This window comes from Sciurus vulgaris (assembly GCF_902686455.1).
Source record: "Sciurus vulgaris genome assembly, chromosome: 3".
NCBI lineage: Eukaryota > Metazoa > Chordata > Mammalia > Rodentia > Sciuridae > Sciurus > Sciurus vulgaris.
The window spans coordinates 81507352-81520382 of record NC_136463.1 but is presented as its reverse complement, the minus strand read 5'-3'; the positions used below and the strand labels follow the sequence as shown (position 1 = coordinate 81520382).

Here is a 13031-nt window from a genome sequence, read left to right as displayed (position 1 = left end):
TGCATTTACCAGGCTGTCCTTGGCCTTCTATAAGCAAGAGTCTCCCTTCTCCTTTGTTTATTTAATATTTATTTTAGGTCTAGATTCCTAATATTTCAGTGATTTGTTTCAATGCTATCTTTGTTTTGGTGCTGAAAGTGTCTCAGAGTAATGCTTGTTATTAAAAGGATTGAAAACCTGGATAACATTTTGGGAGACTCAGATATTGTGACATCCAGGTTACCTTCAATTCATACTCTCTGGGGAAAAAGTGCTAAATTCAGTTCTTTGCGGTGTGTCGTGTTGGGCAATGTGCTGTGTGCTTTGCATACCGAATTACCGGGCTATTGAATTTTTTGAGGTATCTGGGAGAGTTGGCGTCCCCTAGGTTTTCACATTGTTACTTGAGTTTCATGACAACCCTATGATACAGGCAACATGGCAGTTGGATTCTTTTACCTACACATTTCTTCCTTGATTAAATTGAAAAAAAAAAGACTAGTGACTGTCCTCAGCCTGTTAGACTAAAATTCACTGGAAACACCCCTTCTTCCTAATACACGTGGATGGTTTATGTTCACTGAGATTTGCTTTCAAAATACATTTTACTTCTCAAGTGTGTATGTGTTCTGGTATTTGGCTTTATGCTAAGTGGTCCTATCTAATATTACTGTATTAGAACATTATGTAGAAAAAACATTTCTGAACTCTCTTGATTCTTTCCTAAGCTGATTAAATGAAGCATTCTTAGTTTGGAGCATCTTGTTTTTTTTCTCTTTTTTTGCACCAAGGATTGAACCCAAGAGCACTTAACCACTGAGACATACCCCCAGCTCTTTTTTATATTTTATTTAGATAGGGTCTTCCTGAGTTGCTTAGGGCCTTGCTGAATTGCGAGGCTGGCTTTGAACTGGAGATCTTCCTGCCTCAGCCTCCCGAGCTGCTGGGATTATAGGAGTGCGGTGCACCTTGCCCAGTGCATCTTGTTTTTCTTTCCAGTGTCTGTGTTTATTCTTATTGATTCAGTGCTCCTTACAAACTAAGTGGGGCTAGAGAACTCACCTTGCAAGGGCTCCCCATTTGCTCCAGGATTAAGCACATTTTCCTTAATCCTGGAAATGATTTTAGGCCCATTTGAGGATGGACAGATCTATATTTCAAGACTCATCATTCAGGCACTTCCCCTCTCATACCTTATGTGTTAGTATTATGTGACACCTGACCAGACTCTGATCTCCTGTGCCTTTTCTTTAAGATGCTTTGCATCTTTACCATTTGCAAGCTGCACAGAAAGCCCCTGGACTGGATGCCATTGCCTAGGGAGAGGGAGCAAGACAAGAGGCTGGAGTGCTCTTCATCAACTTTGTCTGCTGAGTGGGCTCTGACTGAACTTTGGAGCTTTCCCATTTCCTTTTTCCTAGAGTTCATATATCTTTCCATTACATCATGTATCATCTTTATCAATGCATGTGATATATTAAGATATTTGTGTATATGTCTTTCATAGAAGTCTAAATTTTCTAAGGACAAGACCTAAAACTTGGTTCAACATAGAGTCTAAATGGTTTTTGAGCAAAAATGATTCACTAGAGTGCTTTTGTGCTGGTAGGTGTGCTGTGCTAGTCACCTTGGGCTGCCATAGTAAAATTCCATAGTCTGGGTGGCTTAAACAGCAGAAGTTTGTTTTCTGACAATTCTGGAGGCTTGAAGTCTGAGGTTGAGTTGCCCTCATGGTCAAGTTCTGGTGAGGGCCTCTTCCAGACTTGCAGACAGCTTTCCAGCTGTGTCCTTACATGGTGGAAAGAGCTCTGGTGTCTCTTACCCTTCTTACAAGCACTCCATATCTGTAGTGTCGGGACTCTGCTCTTGTGGCCTCATTTAACCCTAATTGCCTCCTTATGAGTTCAGTCCTTATGAGTTCAGTGACATGGGGCAGGGTTAGAGCTCAACATATGAATTTGAGTTCGGTCCAGGTAGGTGCCTGTTAGGATGTTTCTAGAGTTCCCTGTAGAAGACTGTAAGGTAAGAAACGTGCCAAGATGTGTAATGGGCTCCACTTTCTCCCTTTTGGGAGATGTGTGTTGTGCTTGTTTTGAATCTGCTATCATCCCAAATAATTCATTGAATAGATGAGGAAGTTTGCAGGTGATCCTAGCCCCTTAGATATGGTTCTGAAATGGTTCTCAAAGTCAGTGGGGGAATTACTTGCTTTGGAAACAATAGAAGTCTATGCCAGAGTTAGGGATAAAGTATACTGCTGTCTGTAACTTACACGGAAATGGATCAGAAAATAAGATGCACTGATTAGTGGATAGAAGGATCACAAGTGAATGAGTGAAGCAAAAATGTTGATCATAGAATCCATGTGGGTTTATGGATTCCCTCTAAGGTTACTTCTTTCTCTTTTTGGTAGGGGGAATTGAACCCAGGGATGCTTAACCACTGAGCCCCAGCCCTAGCCCTAGCCCTAGCCCTTTTGTTTTGTTTTGTTTTGAGATAAGGTCTCACTAAGTTGCTTAGGGCCTTCCTAAATTGGTGAGGCTGGCTTTGAATTTGAGATCCTCCTGCCTTAGCCACTAAGATTACAAGCATGCACCACCACACCTGGCCCCCTGTAAGGTCTTTAAACTTGGCTAAATGTTTGAATTTTCCAGAATAAACTGTTGAGGAAAAGGATGCCTGTAATTTTTTTAAGAGCACATGTATCGACTAAGTATATCTATTATAAACTACCTATTAAATCTATAATCTGTTAAATCATACACATGAACTTCCCAAGCTTCATGGAGTCTTCTATTTTTCCCCCTCTCTTTAGTTAACTCCTTCAAGTCTGAGTCTGTAAGTTGCTTTCTCCAGGAAATAGCTGTCTTCGGTTTCTAGAGTGCCCTTTGAATACTTCACCCTAGAATTTGTCACCCTGTACTGTCATCATTTACTGTGTTTGAACAAGTAGACTGTCATTCAAACAAGTTTGTTATGGACAAAGACTATGTTTCTGTAATGTTTTCGGGCATAAGTAAAAACAAAATCAACAACAGTAAGTAGACTCTCTGAGACTTCAGCAGTTAGAAGTTTCTTATCTCTAACACCAGGAGTCTGAAGGTCAGTATTTCTAGGAGTGGTTCAGTGAGGGGCACTTGGCTGCCATTTCTGCCTTTCTTCTATCCTTCCCCTCAGCATGCCAAGTTGACAGAAGCAATGACGTAGGTTGGAATTGTCCACCATAGTTATTTCCGGTTTTGGACTTAGAGCATAGATGTTTTAGCAAACATCTGTGGATTTGTCGAATAGCCTTCAGTTTATTTGTGCTTGTTTCTTCTAGAGAAATTGATGGTGCTTCTTGAAAATAGTGGTTCAGAATTAGACATATTCATGTGTTTGGATAGACCTCTGTTTTTAACCTGGAAAAATATTTGTCCATTTTTCATATAGTTCACAAAAGGTTGCCTTGGAGAAATTGTGGGACGCATGGCTGACTGATTTGAGTGTTGCAGCCTCATTTGGTCTTTAGGAAACTGCCGGGGGCCAGAAATGAGGCCAGAAGTAGTTGCATGTTCCTAGACTGAAGCCTTTGGGGGAGGCCTGCCCCTTATCCCATTTCTTTTATTTTAGTCACAATTCAGATGTGCTTAATTATCTAGTTAATTGCTTTGCTCACTTATTAAAAAGCACATAATTAGCAAAGAGGGAGTGGAAAGAGTGCCTGGTGTAGGCAGGTAAAAAGATTGTGAAATGCAAGGGTGGAGAACCAGTGGATGAGCAGAGCTGTGACCTTGACTTAGAGCAGCCCAAGGCCATTCACATGCCTGTGTGCAGCTGAGGAACCATAAATCAATGTGAAAGCCTGAATTTGGTTCAGTCCGCCTATTTCAGAAAATAGGTATAGCACCTGGAAAACTTGCAAATTATTTAAATATGATCTCAAACTTCTTTTAAATGTAGGAATATATAGATTAAAATACTGGCAGGAAATATAGTTAACAGTGGATATTTCCATATGGGTGCTTTTTTTCAAAGATTGTGGGTGTGTGTGTGTGTGTGTGTGTGTTTTGCAGGTCTGCTACAGAATATTAACTTTTCTTTTTAAATATTAAAAAATATTTTAGGCATTTAGAGTGGTTCTTATTAAAATCTGATCTTTTGATAATATTGTGTTTCTATTATATGTGTGTATATATATTTATTTATTTGGGGGAGGGGTACTGGGTATTGATCTCAGGGGCACTTAACCACTGAGCCACATCCTCAGCCCTTTCTTTTCCTATTTTAGAGATAGGGTCTCACTGAGTTCCTTAGGACCTCGATAAGTTGCTGAGGCTGGCTTTGAACTTGTGATCCTCCTGTCTCAGCATCCTGAGGTGCTGGGATTGCAGGTGTATGCCACAGTGCCCGGCAATATTGTTTTAAATGTTGCTTTTTGTTTTTATTACAGTTGATCACATAATCCTTTGTCTGTTACCTTTCTGAAAAGCACTTGTTGTGTATGCTGACTCCTCTGTGGTGATTTTCCTGTGTGTTCCACAAGTTGGGATGGTGGGCGTTAGCTGTGACACTCCCCAGTGGTCTCCATTGCCCTCGTCTCCCCAGACAGGTTTTAGTGAGCACTCTGCCCGGCACTCCGGTGCTCCTACCAGCCTGGGATCACTTTGCATGTTCATTTCTTGGTTTTGGAGGACTGCTGTGGTTGTAGATTTTTAAGTAAAACTTCCCAACAGCAGGGACTTTGGCACATAAGCTTCTTTGTCATTGTCCCCTGTTGGTGAACATGTCTTTCTACTCCATTCTCCTTCTGTGCTCCTTCAAAGGCCGTGGCCTCTCAGTTCTCAATTGAGAGGTTGTTACAGTTCTCACTCCTCTCTTGTGTGGGTGTTGAGTCTCCTAGCTCTGTGTGTTAAATCCTGTTACCAAAAGCAGCCATTCAGGATGGCAAGATGAGCAATTCTTACTGCTGAGTGTCCCTGTCCCCCCTCTGGGGATTGCTTCTTTTTCATTGAGCTCAGCTGTGCATTTCAGAGAATTTCTCAGCCTTGACTGCCTACTAGAGTCACCTCGGAATCTTTAGAAGTCCCCAGTTGCAGGTTGCATCCCAGACCTATCCCATCAAAATCTCTGGGGTGAGACCTGACACCAGAATGTTGTTATAGCTTCCAGGTGATTCCATTGTGCAGCCCCAGGGATGGGAACCACTGATTTAAGATGATGTTTTATTTTACCCAGTAATTTGTGTGTTGTGTGTATTTGTTTTTTTCTAGTGGGGGTGTTTTCAACTTGGCAACAATTCAAATAGGAGCCCACGATGTTGTAATTAAAAAAATACCATGTTAAAATTGGGCAACCACCATTATTACATCCCTACTCTGTGCTAGATCCTGTGCTTAGGCCTTTCACATGTTGTCTCCTTTACTCCTCAGAACCATCCTGCAAGTTTAGATATTGATTCAGTTGTATTTGCAGATAAGAAAACTATGTAACTTAGAGAAATTTAATAACTAGTCCTAGGTCATAAATGGCGCATAGCTCACAAAAGGCAGAACTAGATTTGGGTCCGTTACCTTTTGCTGAGGTGTATGTGAAATACAGCTCTACCCACCATTCAGTTTTTTTTTTTTTTTTTAAAGATTAGCTCTTGGGTCAGAATAGTGTCTAGGTATCTGTTGAGTTTACTTACGGGGAATATTTCATCTCCCATAATGCCAGGATTGCTCTACTCATTTTCTTACTTTTGAGGAGGACAAAATAATAGATTATTATTTTTTAAAATTTTACATTCTTTTAGTTCATTACTTTAAACAATTTAAATAATTACATGCTTCTTTTAAGTCTGTCCTGCATCATGAGGGAGTATTTACTATTAAAAAATATATTTACTTGTCCCTCTTCAACCCACCTCCTTAATCTATGTAGAGTACTATTAGTGTGTGTGTGTGTTGGGGGAAGAGGGACAAGGACAAGGAGAGGAGTGAGGATAAAGAACTGGAGATCCTGGTCCCCAAGTTGTTCCCTGTTGCACCAGGTGACTTGGGCGAGCGGTGGGGAATTGGGACTTGGAGCCTACCTTTTGGCCATTCTGCCTCAGTGAAGCACTGTGCGGGTGTATTAACTCTTAGTGACAGTGTCCTCCCCACCCTCCCCAGTGATACAGACTTGGGCTATGTGTGCCTGTGTCTTTTCTGTTGACTTGGCATTATTTTGGCCCTGGGTTCTGTGGGGGTAAATGACTTCCAAGTGGTCACAGGACTCTTATCTTTGCCTAGAGCTGAGAAAAATCCCCCCAATTCCCAAAGCATAAGAGTGTTGTACTGCCTCTAAGTCTTTGTCTTTGTCACCGGCAGCTCTCCTACTGGCTCTTCTGTCCCTGTGCCATCACATCCATAAGCCAGCAGGATGGCTACAAACAAGAACAAGGGCCAGAGCTCCCTGGCCCTTCACAAGGTGATCATGGTTGGCAGTGGAGGGGTCGGCAAGTCAGCCCTGACGCTTCAGTTCATGTATGATGAGGTAAGACACACTAGCACGCACTGCCTATGTGAACTCATTGGCTGTGGCAATGTCCCAGCCATGTTTTGGTGCCCTTCCCCCCATGTGCATAGGGATTACTGGAACAAATTTGTTCAAGGCGGGGGTTTCTCAATAACTTTATAGGGGGACTTTCCAGCATAAGATCTGGGGTGCTGATTTTAGATAGTAACTTCAGCTCTGGCGGATATGTGAGGAGTCTCTGCTCATATTATTTCCATTATTGTTCTTGAGATTTCTTTGTGACAGGAGTAAGGGAGGAGAGAGAGGCCTTTGTATAGGTACTATAGTTGGGATCTGGAATGTTCCTCAAAGGCCCATGTGTTAAATCTTGGTCCCCATCCTGGGGTGTTATCAGCAGGTGGTAGGACTTTTAGGAGGTGGGGCCTACTGGAGAAAGCTAGGTCATATGGAGGTGTGCCCCTACTGGAGAAAGTTAGGTCATATGGAGGTGTGCCCTTAAAGGAGATTTTGGGACCTGGCCCCATCTTGTTTCTCTCTTTGGCTTCCCAGCTGCCACGAGATGAGCACCTTCTTCCACCTTGTGATCCTACCATGATGTGCTGCCTCACCACAGGCTCAAAAGCAACAGGGCTTACTAACCATGGACTGAAACCATAAGCTAAAAATAAACTTTTCCTCCTTTAAGCTGATTATCTCAGGTATTTTTTTAAAGTGTTGGACACTGACTAACGCCAAGTATTTCTAAAGAACATGTTAAATAGTTAGCTTTGTGCCTAATCAATTTGGGGGGAGAAGGAAAAGGGAGTTGAATTCTTATAAGAATCTAATCTTTTCCTAAGTGATAGACATCAAATTCTTGATACTCTATGCAGTAATAGAGCTTGTGCCATCCTTGCCCAACACTTTTATTATTTACTTCATGTGATATCAGTGGTGTTGAGTCCAATATGACAGCACAGTCTTGAGTCCTCTGGCAACCAGAGTTCCTGCTGGATGGCCATTAGCTGGAACTTTAGCTAGAGGGCATGGTCAGAGCAAAGCCTACACCTCAGGGCCTTTCCTGTGCATAGCATTCACACAGGTGTATGCTCTGTGAAATTTGCCAAAGAGTGATACTAGACGACAGTTGGCAAAGATCACTATCTCTCTACTAGACTTTTCTTTGTCCCACTTCCTCTTATGTTGGGTGCTGTTGGAGTGGCCATGGGCATTTCAGTATCTAGCTGAGGGAAGTTCAATTAAGGATAAGGGTCAGTTGGGGAATACTGTGTGTGTGTGTGTGTGTGTGTGTGTGTGTGTGTGTGTGTGTGTATGGAGTCATGATAGTGTATGGTTAACTTGGTTAACTTGTGGCTAGCTATGGGAATATTCCTGCCACCCACTGTGCTGACTCACTGCCATTGTGATGTGTATTGCAGGGCCTGGGTGGATCGCAGCATGAACTTGTCCTGTGGTTACCTGGCACTGCAAGTGTGGGGGTGGTGGAGAAGAAACAAGGGCAAAATACATGGAGTTAGCAACTGATCTGGAAAGTTCTTTCAGATCGTACATAGATCTTACATCTATTTCATAGATGTTTCCTTAATGTGACAGTGTATTTGTCTCTTTGTATCTGTGAAGGATTGGTTCCAGGACCTTCCAAAGATTCCAAAATTCATAGTCCCTTTATAAAATGGCATAGTATTTGTACATAATCTACACACAGCCTTTCATATACTTTAAATCATCTCTAGGTTTCTTGTAACACCTAACATAATGTAAGTGCTATGTAAATAGTTGATATATTGTTTTATAGAGGGAATAATGACAAGAAAATAAGTATACATGGCTGTATAAATATTTTCCCTCTGTGATTGGTTGAATTCACAATTGGGAAACCCAAGGATATGGAGAGCAGACTATAGTATTAAAATTTCCATTACCAATAATGTCATGTACTTGTGAATGTTGGAGGCCGCTGCCCTGTAGGGCCCGCAGTGGTAGCTGGCCTCGCCCTAAGATGGCGCCGAGAATCCCAACCGCAAAGAAAAACAACTTTAAGGAAGTGCTTTCTATTGGCTGACTGATCTCCTCCGCATCAGTGCTTAGCTTGTGATCAGTACATGTCCTCATTACCCACCATTAAGTGTCCACGAGTCAAACGCCTGACCCGTTAGGTGATTGGCTGTTACATCCCATAAAGCTGTGTACTTTTCGCGGCGGAGAGGGGCAGCAGCTGCGCGAGAGAGAAGAAGAGAGAGAGCTGTGCGGCGAGAAGAAGAAGAAGACAGCGGCGGTGGAGGAAGAAGAACCAGGCACTCGGCTCAGAAGCTCTCCCATAAAAATTAAGACCTTAAAACTCCATCTGAGAGCCGAGTCTTCATTGTACTTGCTGGACGAGACAGTGAAGCTGAATAAACCTTTTAAAACTGTCAGTACAAGAGAAATTTCCATCAACCATGGCTAAATTATTTTTTATTCTTTATAGAAAATATTTTAAAGTTGTTGGCATATGACAAGATAGAGTATACAGTCAATTTTTAAAAAAGATACTCTAGAGATATCAAGCAGTTAATAACAATATTATATTATCTGGCTGAATTTTGTGATGTCAGTATTTGTACTATTTTCTATAGACATGTAATAGATGACTGCAATTTTAGCAAATACATGTTGAAAACCATTCTCAATTTCCATGGGTCAAGAGTTGGAGTATGATCTTGTCTGAGGCTCAGTTTTCTTCCATGTTCCCTGATTCTTGGCAGAGTCTAGTTGTTTGTGGATGTAAGGCAAAGGCCCTCACTCTACAAGTTGCTCACAGTCCCCTGCCACATGACCTTCTTTATAGGCAGTTCATTTGATGGCAGCCATCTTCAAGGCCAGCAGGAGACTTTCTGGGCTTTACTCAGCTAAGACAGAGTCTTATACAGTTGTTGTTTGGTATCTATGGCGGATTGGTTCTAGGACTTTCTGCTGATACTAAAGTCCACAGATGCTCAAGTTCCTTATGTAAAATGATGTAGCGTATTTTAGTCAGCTTTTTGCTGCTGTAATTAAAAGGACCCAGCCAGAACAACTGCAGAGGAGGAAAAGTTTATTTGAGAGCTCACGGTTTCAGAGCACTTAACCTCTAGACAGCAGGTTCAATTTCTCAGAACTTCAGGTGAGGCAGGACATCATAGCAGAAGAGTGTGGCAGAGGGAAATAGCTCACATGATGAAAAGGAAGCAGAGAGAGACCTCACCTGCTGAGAGAGATCCCAAAGCTATACCCCCAGTTCCCACCTCCTGCAGCCACCCCCTATCACTTCAGTTACCACTCAGTTAATCCCTATCAGGGGATTAATTCACTGTTTGGGTTAAGACTCTTACAACCCAATCATTTATCCTCTGAACTTTCTTGCATTGTCTCACACATGAGCTTTTGGGGGACACCTCACATCCAAACCATAATATAGCATTTGCATTTAACCTACCACATCCTCCTGCATACTTTAAATTATCTCTAGATTACTTATAATACCTAATACAATGTAAATGCAATGTAAGTCGTATAACAGTCTACATTGTTGAGGAATAATGACAAGGAAAAAAGTCTATCCTTGTTCAGTACAGATGAAACCATTGTAGGCCTAACGACATTTTTGATTTGTGGCTGGTTGAATCTGTGGATAGAAAACCTATGGATATGGAAAGCGGGCTGTATAAGGAAAGGGATTCTTGGGCCTAATTCCATCATGGCTGCCATATTCTATGACTAGAAGCAGTTCCAAGGTGTCTCCCTTCACGGGAAGTGCATTATCCACGGGCATGACTCACTGGGGGTTGCCTGAAAGTATATGTGCCCTATCTTTCAATTTTTATAATGAATTGTGATCGCTTCTCTCATCAAGATACTCACTTTTGCATCCAATATTACTTGTGTAATATTGAGTCCTTTTCTTAAGGAGGATCCCTCAAATCAATAAGCATCAGGCCAAAACCTAGATCTCCTTCTAGGTCATACCACTTGTTTTTTTTTTTTTTTTTTTTTTTTTCCAGTGCTGGGGATTCATCCCACGGCCTTATGCTTGCAAGGCATGCACTCTACCAACTGAGCCATCTCCCCATCCCATACCACTTGTATCTTACAGTGAGACACTTTTGTGGTTGATGCCTACTTCTTTTTATCTTAAACTAGGTGCTGAAGTGGATAAGTCTAGCACAATCTGCTAAATATACTTCAATCATTTTTGCTTAAAAGAAGAGAGGAAAGTTGAGAACTCTGCTGTGGAAGTCTTTCTTGTTTGTTTTTGCTTAATAACTTGTAAATTGTTTTCTAAAACTTACATATTCTTCTTTTGTAACAGAGCCTGGGGTAGGGGTAAAAGAATGAGGAGGGAGTTAGGATGAAGGAGAAAGATTAGAAATGCAGTTGTTAACAGAGGTGGGGAAGGGGATTTTGTCTTCAAGGGATATTCAGCAATGCCTGGAGCCATTTTTTTTTTTTTTTTTTTTTTGCGGTACTGGGGATCGAACTCAGGGCCTTGTGCTTGCGAGGCAAGCACTCTACCAGCTGAGCTATCTCCCCAGCCCCATGGAGCCATTTTTGATTGTCACAGCTGAAGGGATTTTTGATTGTCACTGCTAGAAGATAGAGGCCAAAGATGCTGCCGACCATGCTACCATGTACAGGACAGCCCCACAACAAAGAATTATCCACTGTAAAATGATTCTGTTGAGAAACCCTTTTGGGACTGTCTTTGTCTATTTTCTGTTGCTCTAACAATAGCTATGATTGGGAAATTTATAAAGAAAAGAGGTTTATTTTGGCTCGTGGTTCTGGGAGTCCAAGAGCATGGTCCTGCATCTGCTTGGCTTTTGGTGTGGGCCGTGCGCTGCTGCATGCATGCTGGAGAGCAGAAGGGCGAAGAGGAATGTGCAAAGAGAGGAGGGTACAAAGCAGCCAGGTGCCGTATGACCATCACTGTCATGGTAACTAACCCACTCTTGCAGGAATGCTGTTTCCTTTGTGAGGGTGAATCCATTATGGTCTAATTGCCTTGTGAAAGTCCTCTCAGCTCGTAGTATCCTTACGTTGCCAGCTAAATTTCAGTGAGTTTTGTTGGAGATAGCCACATCCAAATCATAGCAGAGTTATGGTGGATCAGAGAATGGAGACTCCTGCAGAGCAGGTGATTGAGAGGCCTCAGGGAGTCAAATGCAAGGGCAAGTTCAGATAGAGTCCAAGTCCCCGGTGACACTAGGACCTATTTTACAGCTCAACCATGCTATTGATGCTAGGAGACTAGGAGAGCCTAGTCTGGATTTGTGTGTGGGGGTGTGTGTGTGTGTGTGTGTGTGTGTGTGTGTGTGTGTGAAGGGGGGGGAGGGGAAAGATGCAGAAAAATCAAGAGGGTTTTTTTTCTTTCCTTCATAAAGACAAGGGAAAGCAATGCTTTCTTTGTTTTTCTTGCAGGCTAAGATTATTTGAAGATCAGATATTGGTGGTTTTTTGAAGAAGTGGTAAAATAAAATCAGGACAGGGTAAGAATAGAAGTGAAGTGATGTGTATCTGGGGGAGTCTTTAATTGATTTTCTAAAATGCTGTTGTGTAGTACATTTGAAATGTGGTTAGTAACTACTGTATCAGCAAGATAGCTCTGGGGTCAGAATTTGCTTAGTAACTCAGTAATTATAATTTGCTTACTAAAATTTTCTGATTTTTCTTCTATAGTGTAACAGAGGCTGGGGACATTGAGGGGGATTAGGATTTGGGATACCTGTGACTATTATGCACTTGAAATGTGGCTGTAGGCCACAATATTGGGCAGGATAGTTCTAGAATCATAATTTTGGAGCTTGAGGAGACCCCGGGCAGTGATTCCTAAGCATAGCTTGAAATAGACTCTCCTTTTTAAAAAGTCTCCTTTTTAAAAAAATGCCTTCTGAAAAACATTTCTGGAGTTTAGACCTAGCCTCCATTTCTATAATGCTCTCCAGGTGCTTCTGATGTATGGCCAGGTGTGATAACTCCTACCTGAGAGATCATGAAGTCAAGCTAGATTTCACAGAGGAGGACACTGAGTCTTATGGTCAGGAGGCCAGCTAACTCATGGGGCATGAAATTCTTTGTTCCTAGTCCAGTGCTTTACCCTTATGTTAAAAACGTTTTAGCTTATATGATGGATTTTTTAATGAAAATTGGATTATGGAAGGAGCCAGTCTTTATTTTTTTCTAAGTTCTCACTTTGACAGTAAATTAGAGAGAACTGCCATGGGGGTGATCAGAGATTTTAAATTTCTAATCCTTGGCCTAACATACTTGAAGATTGTGTTAGTACTATGACAGATATCTGAGATAATAAATTCATAAAGAGGAAACATTTACTGTGACTGGGTTTTCATCTCTGTGTTCAGTGGGCCCTGCTATATTTGGCCTGTGACAAAGCACATATCCTGGTAGGAGTACCTGGTGGAGAAACCACTCACTTCGTGTCTGGAGTGCCAAAGAGAAAGAAGAGACTGGGGTCTCACAGTCCTGTCAGGGGTGCCCTCCCAGGGCCTGAGGGCATCCAGTAGGTGCCACCTCTTACAGGTTTACCGCCTCCCCAA

The 13031-nt window shown here is 42.0% G+C and overlaps 1 protein-coding gene and 1 long non-coding RNA gene across 2 annotated transcripts in view; both read left to right on the top strand.

Moving 5' to 3' along the window:
• RALB (RAS like proto-oncogene B) overlaps positions 1–13031 on the top strand; it is a 44052-nt gene that overhangs the window by 16327 nt on the left and 14694 nt on the right. The window contains exon 2 of the mRNA XM_079132186.1: positions 6312–6477. Within this exon, the coding sequence (XP_078988312.1) occupies positions 6364–6477 (114 nt within the window). The 5' untranslated portion in view covers positions 6312–6363. The remainder of the gene's footprint in view (positions 1–6311; positions 6478–13031) is intronic.
• Positions 6484–9149, top strand: LOC306656689. Its single transcript, XR_013762607.1, has 4 exons — positions 6484–6910; positions 6947–7746; positions 7777–8405; positions 8849–9149. It is a non-coding gene; the product is annotated as an uncharacterized lncRNA (long non-coding RNA).